We start from the raw sequence: 14,684 nt of genomic DNA, 5'->3' as shown, positions 1-14,684 counted from the left end.
CGTTTCAGTGTAGTTATCTCCTCAGTCAACACAGTGGAGGTCTCAGGACTGCATGGCAGGTGGGTGGGGGTGCTGAGTCTGGAGCCAGATCACTCCAGCATCTGCTACTGCCTGAATATATGTGTATATTTATATATTCAGCCATGTTTAAGAGGCACTATTTGGTATTTGAAACCACACAGTTCCCGCTGCCAATGACTTTGTGCTATAGAAATGTTTATAAAAAGGAGTGACCTGTGTGTGTGTGTGTGTGTGTGTCTGTGTGTCTGTGTCTGTGTGTGTCTGTGTGTGTCTACAGGGAGAAAGGGGTCCAGAGGGGTCCAGGGGTCCTAGGGGAGGCCCCGGAATCGGCATCAAAGGAGATAAGGTGAGTAGGATTTATGAAAACACACCCATGCATACTCAAACACCTATTTGTTTACATAGTTTCTACAACACATGTCTTCTTGTTCAGATGCATACACAGACACACATTATGTGTACATGCAATCACAGACATCCGCATCCTCAAACACACACACACACACACACACACACACACACACACACACACACACACACCACACACACCACACAGTTCTACGTTTTCTCCCAACCTCACAGGGTACAGGCACAGTCTATAGACATTCCCAGATCAGCCTTGATGTCAAATCAGGTTTATTCTAGGGACAGGAAGAGTTGTGTTAAAACACCACGAACTGTGCTAGCAATATTCACTGCTAAACTAAAAACATGCATGTTTAGATACACGTACATGTTGTTAGGAGGACAGTGTTGACTTGCCTATCACCAGGTTACAAGAGGCTTTCTCATCTATACACTCTTGAGAACAGCTCTGGTCTGTCACTGAGCGTTAACACTAACAATAATCAGGTCAACATTTCTTTTTCACCTCTTGATGCTTGGAATGCCAGTCAGTGGAGAATTAGTGTAATATACTAGCAGAACAGCGTAGTATGGCATGTATAGTTAGACAACACAATAGCTTGTTTGATACAGTTCTAGAAAAAGAAATGTTGTCATGAATGCACTGACAAAGTGCTCGCAGGATTGACAATGCCGATTTAGCACAAATCTAGCACAAATGAGCCATCTAATGATCTTAGCATCTTCCAGTGACAAAAAAAATCACTTAAGTGTTGATATAGTCTTTTATTTTGATCAGAATCTCCATACTGTCATAGCCTGGAAAATCCAGACCCTGATAATATAGAAAGATTAAGGATAACACTACAACCAATGTGTACTGTCCTCCAACGTTGCAGCGCTGTCTTCATCAGTTTAGCTGGTTCCCCGGAATGTTGGGGTAAAAGTAATGTGCATCATTGCTCTTTGACAGAGTGTCTCTCGCGAGAACTCTGGATTCTCAGGGTAATACTGTCATGTTCCTTCTTGTCCTTTGTTTTTGCAGTTATCCAGACATTGCGGCTTATGCCATTACTGAAAACTCTAAATGTGTGTTTGCATTGTGGTTCCCCTACATTATGCTGGCACTCCCTGTCTTCCTACATGGTGAGCCTCAGGCTAGGAGGAATTGTGATGATGGATTGTGGAACTAACTTTCTCTTTGTGTGTGTGTGTGTGTGCATGTGTGTGTGTGTGTGTGTGTCTGTGTGTGTGTGCGCGCATGTGGCTTTGTACCTAATTCTCAGGGTGATTTCGGGCCTCCTGGGCCTGCTGGTCCACTCGGCCAACCAGGTGCTGGTATCCAAGGAGAGAAGGTACTAAAGGAATTATCCAGTGTGTATGTGTGTGTGTTTGTGTGTGTGTGTGTGTGTGTGTTCTTCTGTGCACTACCATAGGGATTTCTGTTTGTGCACCTAAGTGTGCTAGTGTGTGTGTGTGTGCGCGCTTGCCTCTCAATTTCAATAACAATTTAGTCCATAAAAGATTATTAAATGTCTTGTTTAAAGTTTTTTTATTATGAGGTCCTGTTACCATGAGCTTAGACTCTTTCTGTTTTTGCACCTTGCTGTTTCATATTGATTACTGATGTGTATGTGTGTATTTTAGTAGGCCAATGTGATTGCCTTAAATCCCATAGGGTACAGAAGGGCCGAGGGGGCCTCCAGGACTCCGTGGACCAAAAGGGGAGGGGTTTCCAGGACCAAAGGTATGTTGTTCTAGATAGATAGATAGATAGATAGATAGATACTTTATTGATCCCCAGGGGAAATTCAAGGACACTGTATACTGTACACTATATATGCATTAGTGCTTACATGTATGCCCTTTGGCATCTTTCTTCTTCAGGGAGATCAGGGCTTGCCTGGGGAGGTTGGATCGCCTGGGGAAAGAGGGGCAGGAGAGCCGGGGTCAAAGGTGAGTCTGGAGAGGAGAAGGTGACAGAGCAAGTTGACTAGAGGTCAGAGGTCAACGCAGTGACATTAGATATCAGCATTTTTTGATTTGCCCTTGTGTGGTCCATTCTATGAGGTAAATATGTATTTGTAAATGTTCGAGTAAATTGTGTGTGTGTGTGTTTCTTCAGGGTGAACCAGGGTCTCCTGGGTTTGCTGGGGTACCTGGTCTTCCAGGAGAGGATGGAGCCCCTGGGCAGAAGGTACATATGACACATGACTCTCTTTAACATGGTGTCTGGTGCTGTCCACAAAAATAAAGTAGTTGCATTAACTGCTAGTTAATATATGGTGTGTTTATCAGGGAGAAACCGGGTCAACAGGTTTAAGGGGACTTGAAGGGGCACCAGGAGTTGGCACCCAGGGAGAGAAGGTAAAGTGATTTTAATCTTTAAACAAATATCTTCACTTCACTAGCTTTATCTTCATGTCTTCATTCATATACTATATAATACCTGCATTATATAGACAGGCACAGTCCCACACCAGACTCAAACTGGCAGCTTCAGGAGTCAGGCATGCTAACAAGGAAGCTAAAACTCACGGGTGTTAGCATCTTTCACTAGCATGTCTCTTACTCACTGCACAGCCCTGTACCCACTAGCTATAGTTATACTTGTATCAGAGTGTTTATTGTGTTTGTGTGTTGTTTTGTGTGGGCGGGGATGTTGTGGTGCCAGTGTTGTTATGCCAGTATGAACTGCTAGTTTGCGTGTTTTCTGCTTCTGTCCAGGGTGACCAAGGCCAGCGGGGAGTCAGGGGTTTATCTGGCCCATCTGGTGTGCCTGGACCCTCGGGGCCAAAGGTGAGAGCCTCATGTGTTCATTTTTATGGAACAGCTATTCTTTCTCATTTGTTTAATTTATCTATTGTCAAAGCCACTGTCCAATGCAACTTGCATTTCTTGTGCAGTGACTCATACAACTCCCTGTTTGAACTGTTGGTGCTGCTCATTTAGTCCTAGTGTCATCCAGTACCTTGTAATCTGATTTTTAGGGTGAGCCAGGTACACCTGGACGACTGGGATTTCCTGGTCTGCCAGGACGTGCATTAATTGGGCCAAAGGTAAGTCAATCAACCAGCTTCCATATTACCATAGAAGTGTGCATGTGCATGCATGTGATATACCAGAGCTATTGATAAGGGAAACACTGAAACATATTAGATTGTGTGTCTATACAGTACTCTCTATTGCACTGTTTGCACTTTGCGGTAGATGCAAAATTGCATTTCATTGTACTTTTACTATATGCAATGAATAAAGTTCAAACCAATCGAATCTAAATGAACCTGTGGTACCAATTGCACATGCTTAGGGTGATCTCGGTCCACCTGGTCCTTCTGGCCCGATTGGAGAGACTGGCTATGGACTTCCTGGTCCAAAAGTAAGTCATTATTTGATGTTTCTTCCAATTTATATCTCAGGACACAAATCTCTGTTTACTGCCACTGTATGCCAAAGATAAGCGAATAAGAGACGATCAGTATTTTATTTTGTTTGGTTATTTGTTTAATGTACCCTTTTCCTCCCTATAGGGGGACCGAGGAGACCCTGGTCCAGCAGGTCCATTTGGACCCAAAGGGGATGGCTACCCGGGCCCTATGGTAAGCCCACAAACCCAGACTCTACACGCCTGTCAGTCAGCTGTTTGTCTTCAGTTGAAATTTGATGTCAGAGAGTGCAATTAGTGCTTGGGGTTGACTTTAGTTCTTGTTGTGGTTCTGGGTTTGAGTCTGGTCCTGTCTCCCTTAGGGCCCTCCTGGTCTTCCCGGGCTTCAGGGTGAACCTGGCCCAGAAGGGTTGGGCTTCCCTGGACCAAAGGTACAAACAACACTTTTGTGTTTGTGTGGTGTTGTTATCTCCCTCTCTCTCTCTCTCTCTCTCTCTCTCTCTGTCTCTCTCTTTCTCTCTCACTCACACACTCTCTCACACACTCTCTCTCTCTCTCTCTCTCTCTGTCTCTCTCTTTCCCTCTCACACACTCTCTCTTTCTCTCTCTCTCTCATTCTCTCTCTCTTTCTCACTCACTCACTCTCTCTCTCTCTCTCTTTCTCTCACTCACTCACTCTCTCACTCTCTCTCATTCTCTCTCTCTCTCTGTCTCTCTCTTTCTCTCTCACACTCTCTCTCTCTCTTTCTCTCTCTCTCTCTCTTTCTCACTCACTCACTCACTCTCTCTCTCTCACACACACTCTCTCTCTATATGCTAAGTGCTGTATGTGTCTCATTATTCTCTATCTGTGTCGTTTCTGTAAATGTGTGTGTGCGCGTGTGTGTGTGTGTGTGTGTGTGTGTGTGTGTGTGTGTGTGTGTGTGTGTGTGTGTGTTGTGTGTTATAATTATAAGACATATTTCCTTAATTAGATGTTTGACATATGTTTGACAAGTTATAAGACATATTTCCTTAATTAGATGTTTGTCATCAGGGTGATGTGGGCTTCAGAGGGCAGCCTGGCTTGCCTGGACCGCCAGGAGAGGGGGTGCAAGGACCACCAGTAAGTCCAGAAACACACAGCTTATCTCTCTCTCTCTCTCTCTCTCCTCTCTCTCTCTCTCTCTCTCTCTCTATTTCTCTCTCTCTCTGTCTCTATTTCTCTATTCTTCTTTCTCTTGTTCTCTATCTCTCTGTTTCATACATACAGTATGGGGATCTTATTTAGAAGATGGTCAAAGTGCAAAGTCAGGCAACAAGTAAAGTGTCTTGTGCATTAACTAAAAGCTTTCGTGTGGCATGTCAGACACTCTTAAGATCTTGTTTATGGTATTAAATTAGGAAATACAGTAGATGTTGTGTTAAATTAGACTTAAGTTAGACTTTTCGTTTTCAACATCAGCGACAAAATGTGAAGAAACAATAGTTTTGACTTAATGTCAATAACCCTAAGCTCCGTGTTATCCACTGAGGTTAGCAAGCTCTCTTATAATACCACACTGTAGAGACTTCTCCTCTAATGAGGAGACAGCACTCAAAGAATCCTCCATAGAAATGGATGGGGTTAGTTAGTAATGCAAATATGGTCGCTGTCTAGCCTACACATATTCCGCCCCTTCCTGTATGCCTTCCTCATTCACTTGAATAGGAAAATAGCTGCCCGATAACTGCCCAAAGTGCCTTGCAAGATAGCCGTCGAGTGGGGGGACTGACTTGCCTAATAGGACTTTGGCTGTACCACGTGTGGTTGCTGAATTAAATACAGTGCCGTGTGACTGCGTTCAAGACCACTCAAAGCCTACAGAATCCCACAAAGTTTGAATCATCAGTCGATAATTACTCATATGCATCTGATCAAAACACTCATAACTAGTCAAAAATCATCCGCTTTAAAATGATCAGGCTATTCTCCTTTGAACACTATAACAGTAAGCTGAGCTCACAGCCATGGAGTTATGGTCCTGTTCTTTTTTTATTTGGTGCTATTGAAGTGGATAAGTATCTAGTCCTGGGCAAAATCTGATCGGGCCCAGATGATCTTGAGAGAGGTGGCGGAGTTCATTCAGTAAAATCAAACGCCATATGACATGTCAGAAGTGATCTGCTGGGATCTTATGTTCAAAGGCTGCCCCAGTGAGCATATCATTTTAACAGGTTATCATTCATGTCTCTGCTGTCATGTTAGTGAACACGCACACACACACACACACACACACACACACACACACACACACACACACACACGCACGCAAAGGTCTTTGTGTAAGAGAATGTAAGGCAAAGACAGAAACCATCTGCTACTACATGTGTTTAAACACCAACACTTGCTATGGTTATTATAACCAGACTGACGCTAGTGCTAAGCTCCTTGGAGTGCCTCTTCTACAGAGGGCAATGGTGATGATGGAGAAGGCTTATAGTAAAGAATGAACAGTGATGGGTGTTGTATGTTGTCACACACACACATATACATACACACACACACACACACACAAACATATTGTGCGTACGCCAGTATTTATTTTTGTTTGCCAAAGCACTTCTCTTAACCTGTATTGGCATTAATGTTTGATGGTTTGCCAGATCTCTTATCAGTGCCTCTCTCTCTCTCTCTCTCTCTCTCTCTCTCGTCTCCAGGGAAACCAGGGAAGACCTGGGCCTCCAGGTCCTGCAGGTCCCCAGGGAATCGGTCTCCAGGGACCAAAGGTATGGAACACTATACCTATACATAAACACATGCAAACGTGCAAATACACGTATGTTATATATTATGCTGTTTATTTATTTTGTCGTACCCACACACACACACACACACACACACACACACACACACACACACACACACATTGACTCTCCTGCTTGTTCTTGTGGGTGTTCTCAGGGAGACCAAGGATCCCCAGGGGGGACAGGACCGAGGGGTCCCCCAGGAGAAGGCTTCGCAGGGCCAAAGGTACACAAGGATCTCCCTCCCTGTAGCTTGTTACTGACCTTTACCTGAAAGACGTCCTTTTTAATATACTATATTCTCCACTCTCCACTCAGGGGGATCGCGGTTCTTCAGGGGAGAGAGGCCTTAAGGGCATTAAAGGAGACTTGGGAGATGCTGGTGCTCCTGGCGAATCAGTATGTACTCGTAGCTCCATACAGCATATTACACACAGCGAAAAGCACAGTGACACACTATGTTGACATACTATGTTGTACAGTACCTCAGAACACATATATATATATATATATATATGTATATATGCATCGAATGTAAGTTCTATAGAAAACAACAAGGTGTGACTATTTATAAGACTAATGCTTGTTATACTCATATAACATTTATATACTTGAAGCAAAGTAAATTTAATTGAAAATGTAACATTCACACCTCGTATGCCAGTCTATAGTGTAGACGGCCTACTAAGGGTTCAGTAACTTCAGTAACTTCTATAAATGTAGATGTCACCCTCGTTTTTGAAATGCTTATTGATAACTGTATGCTTGTCTTAGTACCAATAGAAAAGTTGCTCCAAGCACATAAGAGGCCTGATTATGAAACAGAGCATGAACATGCATGCACATGATCACTTTGTATGTATTCTTCTGTGTTTTAAGGGAAGACCTGGTGTAAAAGGAGAAGCAGGCCTTACGGTACATTTATCCACTCGCTTGAATATTAATGTAGACAAACACACAGTAACAGCTACTTACAGTAAATGCTAAAGAAATGAACATATACTTCTTCGATATTCTTTGTTGGAAGTTAATTCAGAATTTCTCATGCAACTTGATTCTGATCCAAAACAGAGAGAAGATGTTATCAGGCTGATCAAGGAGATTTGTGGTAACCATACACTCATTTACACAGGCTCAGCTGCATTATTAAGCTTTCAGAAATCACATGGTCAGTTCTTGGCTCCTGAATAATCTCAGACGCTTTGTTTTTGTTTGTTTGACCTTGGCGGCTTGTTTGTTTGTTTGTCCTTTGTCTCCAGGCTGTGGCATCAAGTGCAAGGAGGTGCCCATGGAGCTGGTGTTTGTCATTGACAGCTCGGAGAGTGTGGGCCCTGACAATTACAACATCGTGAAGGAATTTGTCACGACGCTGGTGGATCGTGTGACCATCGGTCGTAATGCCACGCGTGTGGGCTTGGTCCTCTACAGTCATGAGGTCAGTTAATTTTCTTTACAGATCCCAAGAGGAAAATCAATTACACATTCAGCCACAATTATGCGTTTTCTGCACTGCCACACACACACTCTCGGTGTCCAAGTCTGTAAATTGTAACAGAATGGATTTCTTTTAAAATTTGTAATGTATTTTTACTTTGTATTTCTACCAATTTACCAACCTATTTTTCAACCACAGGCCAAACTTGAGTTTGACCTGACACGCTACAACGCCAAGCAGGACGTCAAGCAGGCCATCCGCAACATGCCTTACATGGGCGAGGGCACTCTCACGGGCACTGCCATACGCATGGCCACACAGGCCTTCTACAGTGCCCGCCACGGCGTGCGCAAGGTGGCCGTGGTCATCACTGACGGGCAGACGGACACACGCGACCCCGTCAAGCTGGACATAGCTGTCCGGGAAGCACACGCGGCCAACGTGGAGATGTACGCGTTGGGCATTGTCAACGCCAGTGACCCCACGCAGAAGGAGTTCCTCCGTGAGCTTGACCTCATCGCCTCCGACCCAGACAGCGAGCACATGTACCTCATTGATGACTTCAACACACTGCCAGGTAAACAGTCCGCCTACCTGGCCAAACAAACTTTTCATAAGTGCCATTTAAAAGTGTTGTCCATTAATCCAATCCACTGGTCTTTTTGTCAAATTGCTCATGGTCCTGCACTTGTGTTGTGTTAGAGTTTTTTGGTATATTTGCCAGCCTTTATTGAGGCAATTTCAATTTACCTTAAGACAGATGTTATGTTTACAGAATAGTCATTTCTAATCTTCATTACGTCATTGTTTAATTCCATCAAAATGTAGCTTTCAGCGGAACTACATGATTTGGTTTTGCCCCACTATTTCAGTATTCAACTTCAACATCTGTGTATCCATCTGTAGTTAGCTTTCATGCTAGCCTTAAACAGTCATGCATTCGGTTGGGTGCATTCGGTTTTCCATTTAGCTTTCCTGTTAAGAGTATGCAATCTGTTTTTTCACTCCCAGCTCTGGAATCTAAAATGGTCAATCAGTTCTGTGAGGATGAGAACGGCGCTTTGGTCCTCAACCGTGTCAATGGCTACCTTAATGGATACAATGGCAACAACGGCTATAACGGCTACAACGGCTACAACGGCCACCGCAACCGGATCAATGATGCCAACGGCCAAAACAACAACAGACATACGCTAAATGGGAGACACCCTCTATCGCCCACTAACACACACATTACTACACATAGAGAAACACACGGAGGCACACACACATCGTCACACTCTGAAACCCATAGTGGAACACACACAAGAACCCATTCCGGAACCCATAGCGGTGCAAACACAGGTACACACACTGGAACGCATTCTGGCCAAGACCATTCGCACACTGTCAGCAGTGGAGGAAAAACCACAGAGGTCAGTCAGACATTTTGGAATCCATAACAAAAATGATAGCACCTGTGTAGTGTTATCTTGTCTAATGGTTCCTGCTCTGTGTGTGTATATGTGTTGGTGTGTTTGTGAGTGCATGCATTCATGTGTGTGTGTGTGTGTGTGTGTGTGTGTGTGTGTGTGTGTGTGTGTGCATGCTTGCATGTGTGCATGTCTATATCTGTGTGTGTGTATGCTCGTGTGTCTGCGTGCATATATCCATATGTGTGTGTGTGTGTGTGTGTGTGTGTACAACAGCATGGTGGTGTTGCCACCGGTGACACACAATTACACACCAGGATCCACAGCCATGGCAACAGGACATCTGTCAACAGGACGTCCACACCCACTATCTATGTCCCAGCACCGAAAGACCCTTTCCCTGAAGGTACACACACTCAGGCATTTCAGCCTCAACCAACTTTTATTATCTAAATGGTGTGTCTGTGTGTGTCTATGTTTGTGTGATTCCTACCTACTTACTATACATACATTCATACAACATAAACATACATACATACATACATACATACATTTATAAATACATACACTCACATACATCTATTCTTTCAGTAAGAGTCTACTGTTATTTCAGCATGTGTGGAGTGCTTCTGATTTGTGATGCACTGTAATTCCCTGTCTCTGGCACAGAGGTCATCCCCCTGGACCCACGCTGTGAGCTGCTGCTGGACCCAGGGCCGTGCCGCGAGTACATCATCCGCTGGTACTACGACCGGCAGGCCAACGCCTGTGCCCAGTTCTGGTACGGAGGCTGCGAGGGGAACCGGAACCGCTTTGACACTGAGGCGGAGTGCAAGAAGACCTGCGTGGCCAGGAAAGCAGGTATGTGTACTCTCTCTCTCTCACGCACACACACACATCACACACAGTCATTTGCGTGCATAGATACTCAGATGTGCATTCTTACTCTATCTTTCTGTCTGACACACACACACCACACACACACACACACTCTAAACTACACATGTACTATCACACAAACACATACAGTATACAGGCATGGACCCTAAACATACACTGTAAGTCTCTCTGTCACATACAGTATATACTCAAAAAGAAAGGCTTAAAGCATGTATATGTGTTTTTTGTTTTCATAGATGGCTAACGCAGAGGGTCCAGTCGGAACACCTCATCTTTGCTATACCTCGTCCGTCGCTACCCTCCGCAACAGTGGGCAGCAGACGGCACAACAACGCCTCCGTCAGCGCAGCTCCAACAAGCCAGTCCTAACTATGCCGATTGGGCCTTGTGTAAATACTATAGTCACCAAGTCAGTCCACATATAGGCTAGTAAAGATAGTCATGTCTGACTTTCATATCTAAACTGTACTTGTTGTTTGTATTTTTATGTATGTTTTATACTGTATCTTTTCTCACTGGAGTCTGTTTGGAATTGAAAGAATGGAGTACTGTGATCATTCGATGAGTTGTTGTTTGTCATCTGCATACTTTTTCCAAGACAATTTTAAGGTCATCATATACACACATGTGCACACACACACACACACACACACACACTGCCAGTAATACACCCATTTTGCCCAGGGCGATACTGCATTCGTGCAAGTCTAGTTTTACATTGTGGTTCTCTGAGAATTTGAATATAAGGGAAGTGACATAATAATGATGGGAAGGTGTTATAAAAGCAGAACATATTACTCTCTCTCTCTCTCTCTCTCTCACACACACACACACACACACACACACACAATGTCTCCGGCCAGCAAACATGCACATAAATGCATCACACACAGTCTCTGAGTATCTGTGAATCTAACAACACTGCTCAAGTTAATCTTGGAATTTTATTTTATTGAGATGTTTACAATAACATGAGACCCTGAGCTGCATTCTTGTACATGAGTATGTGTGTTTTACAATGTATTTCCTGACCCTATTTTCATAAATAAAATGGAGTTTTAAATTTTAGTAATGGTGTTGTGACTTGGTGTCTAAGACAGGAAAGAACACAGACGGTGCCACTGGGTAGTGGGCATAGGCAGTTCTGGGTAGGGCTTGTTTTTGGAATTCTTTTGCTAGGGTGTTTTTGGAATTCTTATGTGGCCTTTGGAATTCCCTTCACCACTTTCTAAGGCTCATTCCATCTTTTTCTTGAATCCAGTGCCAGTGGGTACAAGAGTCAGATGTGTCACAGTGCTTCCAAGGAAAGCCTTGTCTGTTAGCTATGTCAGAGTTGCATACCTCTGTAATGTAATTGCAATGAAACAAGCCCTTGCCAAGTCCTAAACCGACAGAAAAGAAAATAAACTGTCACTAAACTCAAGTCAGATTGTATGACTGATGATAATTTCCCGTCTCTATGTAGGGCTACCAGTTTTGACTTCATGGTAGTGCCTTGCTTACCTGATTGAATTATGAAGTTTCAGCTTTGGTTTGTGAAATATTTTGTATACTGAATTAAATCAGATCAGGACACTGGTGCTATGTAGGCTTAATGGATCATTACCGTTAGCTCTGTGACCACCTTAGGTGTGAATTTAAAGGAGAATTCCGGTGTGATATTGACCTAAAGTGTATCGAAACATGATACCGAGTGTGAACGTATGTCTCATAGCCCATCTCGGCTTGTCCCCTGCACTCCAAAATCTGGCGCTAGTTAGCCGATGCTACCAACAACTTTTTCAGTAGTGGTGCTTCGGCATCGGGCTAGCCATGCAAATAAATCACTGTTTTACACCCATTTACGAGGCTCAATGTATCTCCACACTTCATTGGTAGACTTCCGAGGGCCCTGACATTTAAAACGAGACATTGAGAACTTTGAAAAAGCACTGGTAGTTTACTTACAAGACGATTTATACAGACAGTATCTTCACGAAGTTTAGCGTTTGCAGCCATCTTGAATTTAGTCACGATAAGTCGAGCAACGAGTAAGAATGAACAGGTATGATAAGGGATCAGATTCCAAAAATAATTCAGTGGAAATGCATGGATTCCAGTTGCTGCTACTGGAAGAAACTGGAATCCATGCATTTCCACTGAATTATTTCTGCGCCTAGCGTCCTCAGGCGAAAAACCAACCTTGCAACATTGAGACTACTGTCCCGGAAAGAGAAGTGAGAAACAAGAAACTAGTTTTAAATCGTGTTTCTTACCTTGTAACATCCACATAGTTCTGCCAAACTTATGCTAACCGTTCACTAGCTTGTAAACAAATCCATGTGCTTTATAGTTACCTTTTCCCACAGTTTGAAATAGCATAATGCACAATTTCTCCAGCAGAGGGGGAAATCCTGCCACGTTTCCCTTTAACATAACAGCTATGTATTCTTAAATTTTGTTTATCACTGAGTCAAGTTCAGCAAGCGCTCTGCTATCTTGGTTAAGAGGGCCATTCATATTCCAAGGTGCAACCAAGAATGACAGGGGCGATGTTCAGCTGGCTACTGGTGCTGCAGGTCGCGGGTTCGAGCCTGGGACGGAGCTGCGATGTCGACAACACAGGTTAACTGAGGGCCAAACGAGTCGACAGTAAGACCTTGACCAAAAATCTCTATAAAAGGCTTCCCCTAACCTTAAGACAAATCAGACCACCAATACTCGGCAATATGGATGTTCAGCACTGTTGGAATGTCCCAGTCCGATGTGTTGTGTCTGCGAGTCCGCTGGTTCGAGCCTAGGTTGAGCCATGCAGTCAACAGCACCGATCAAGGAGAAAGCTACACCTTAGTAAATAACCTACTTTAAAAAGTAAGCAAGCACGTAAAAAGGGATTTCATTGAACTGAAGTCAGATCGGGACACAGGTGCTACGTAGCCTAATGTGAATGTAAATCAACTGTCTGGCACTGGCACTGCACTTTGTTCCTATCCCACTGGTTGAAGTATTCCTCAGTTCTGGTGATGTAGGCTAATCAAGAAAACACATATGGTTTGTTTAATATAATCTTTATTACATTTAATTAACAACATAGCTGTGTTGTGTAGGCCTATCGCTTCGTTCACCATGAGTTCCGAATGTGCAGAGCTACAAAATCCACAGGCCTAACTGTCGCTGTCAGAGCCGTATAAGCCCAGAGCCGTATATAGAGATATCTCTATATCTATATATCTCTATATATGGCTCTGTATAAGCCTATAGAGTATTGCCATCTAGTGGCGAAAATATGGTATGCCCTCCCAGTGTGAAAACTGGATGATATGTCAGTCAGCAAAACTACTAGTCAAGATAGATGTCGACTAAAGCTTTTCTATCTTGCTTGTTTGTTTTTTTATATATATATTTGTTGGTAGCCTAATGGATGTAGGATGTAGCATTTCCACACTAAACCACCGTAATAGGCCGTAATACTTAATTTAGCCACAAGGTGACGCTATATCATTGTTCTAAACAGAGCCGTACATAGAGATACATATACGGCTCTGGTTCTAGTCGCTGTCTACGGCACTGGTTCTAGAGAAATACCTAGCTGTCACTCCCTTGACCACTTTATATTTGCACACATTTACTGTTTTTCAACTAATTACAAGTGATATACATATATCTAACAAATGAACAACAAATAGGCTACACAACATAGCTTGAAGACATTTTGACAATATGGGTTGTGTCAGAGAATGTCTGTGTGTGCATGTATTCATGTAGCCTGCATTCAGTGAATTACACAGGAAACAAAAGTCCTTGTGTGGGACAAATAATCCTGATTCTGATTCACAGGCGATTTTAGTGTCTCAAAATAAATCCCATGTTGCATTATTTGTTATTTCAGGACATCCCCCAAAAATGTCAAAACAGCGTTAACCTTTCCGTCAACGTCGTGCATGTCCTTTTTTAAGTTCTAGGAAAACTTAGAGCAATACAATGGCAACTTAATGAGGCTTTTGTCTTACATATAAGTAGCAGAGAACATTAGCTCTTTTCTACAGTCAACTTCCGGTATGTTCTTCTCTGTTTCAGCCGCCTCGTTGGCGCAGTAGGCAGCGCGTCAGTCTCATAATCTGAAGGTCGTGAGTTCGAGCCTCACACGGGGCAGGGCGAGATATCCTTTTTCCACTGCCATGTTCATAGTAAATACAGAGAACCTCATGAAATCCACCGGTAGTCCTCTCGGCCTTAACAATCTTTGCTTATAGTATGTCCAGAAAACAGTTGAATTCAACATCCTCGGTACATTTGAAATTATTCAAAACAGAGTACAGAGAGACAGTCAAATTATCTCCCACCAAATTTTTTTTTTTGTAAAATATTACGTTAACGTTATTAAAAAGCGCTTAAAGGTTTAAGTTGACACAACTCATATACCGCTTGTCGCTCACATTAA

General features: G+C 43.3%; 1 protein-coding gene, 1 long non-coding RNA gene and 1 other non-coding gene across 5 annotated transcripts in view; 2 read left to right on the top strand and 1 right to left on the bottom strand.

Annotated features, from left to right (window-relative positions):
- LOC121698481 (collagen alpha-1(XXVIII) chain-like) overlaps nucleotides 1-11,332 on the top strand; it is a 30,484-nt gene extending 19,152 nt beyond the window's left edge. For all 3 annotated transcript variants that reach the window (XM_042080621.1, XM_042080623.1, XM_042080622.1), the window contains exons 15-37: nucleotides 299-367; nucleotides 1,653-1,721; nucleotides 2,045-2,113; nucleotides 2,254-2,322; nucleotides 2,492-2,563; nucleotides 2,665-2,733; nucleotides 3,094-3,165; nucleotides 3,357-3,425; nucleotides 3,677-3,745; nucleotides 3,897-3,965; nucleotides 4,114-4,182; nucleotides 4,788-4,856; nucleotides 6,431-6,499; nucleotides 6,675-6,743; nucleotides 6,836-6,916; nucleotides 7,397-7,432; nucleotides 7,589-7,625; nucleotides 7,777-7,952; nucleotides 8,151-8,529; nucleotides 8,964-9,367; nucleotides 9,641-9,770; nucleotides 10,034-10,225; nucleotides 10,501-11,332. In XM_042080621.1, the coding sequence (XP_041936555.1) occupies nucleotides 299-367; nucleotides 1,653-1,721; nucleotides 2,045-2,113; nucleotides 2,254-2,322; nucleotides 2,492-2,563; nucleotides 2,665-2,733; nucleotides 3,094-3,165; nucleotides 3,357-3,425; nucleotides 3,677-3,745; nucleotides 3,897-3,965; nucleotides 4,114-4,182; nucleotides 4,788-4,856; nucleotides 6,431-6,499; nucleotides 6,675-6,743; nucleotides 6,836-6,916; nucleotides 7,397-7,432; nucleotides 7,589-7,625; nucleotides 7,777-7,952; nucleotides 8,151-8,529; nucleotides 8,964-9,367; nucleotides 9,641-9,770; nucleotides 10,034-10,225; nucleotides 10,501-10,508 (2,415 nt within the window). In that variant the 3' untranslated portion in view covers nucleotides 10,509-11,332. The remainder of the gene's footprint in view (nucleotides 1-298; nucleotides 368-1,652; nucleotides 1,722-2,044; nucleotides 2,114-2,253; nucleotides 2,323-2,491; nucleotides 2,564-2,664; nucleotides 2,734-3,093; nucleotides 3,166-3,356; nucleotides 3,426-3,676; nucleotides 3,746-3,896; nucleotides 3,966-4,113; nucleotides 4,183-4,787; nucleotides 4,857-6,430; nucleotides 6,500-6,674; nucleotides 6,744-6,835; nucleotides 6,917-7,396; nucleotides 7,433-7,588; nucleotides 7,626-7,776; nucleotides 7,953-8,150; nucleotides 8,530-8,963; nucleotides 9,368-9,640; nucleotides 9,771-10,033; nucleotides 10,226-10,500) is intronic.
- On the bottom strand, nucleotides 1,890-2,707 carry LOC121698484. The gene is made up of 3 exons (XR_006026770.1): nucleotides 2,526-2,707; nucleotides 2,223-2,287; nucleotides 1,890-2,123 (listed from the first exon to the last, which is right to left on the bottom strand). It is a non-coding gene; the product is annotated as an uncharacterized LOC121698484 (long non-coding RNA).
- A 2,990-nt stretch (nucleotides 11,333-14,322) lies between the features above and the next one.
- trnam-cau lies at nucleotides 14,323-14,395 on the top strand. The gene has a single exon. It is a non-coding gene; the product is annotated as a tRNA-Met (tRNA).
- The last annotated feature ends 289 nt before the right edge of the window (nucleotides 14,396-14,684 follow it).

This window comes from Alosa sapidissima, chromosome 23 (genome assembly GCF_018492685.1).
Source record: "Alosa sapidissima isolate fAloSap1 chromosome 23, fAloSap1.pri, whole genome shotgun sequence".
Classification (NCBI taxonomy): domain Eukaryota; kingdom Metazoa; phylum Chordata; class Actinopteri; order Clupeiformes; family Clupeidae; genus Alosa; species Alosa sapidissima.
Note: the sequence above shows the minus strand (reverse complement) of the source record. Positions and strands in the feature narration are given on the sequence as shown.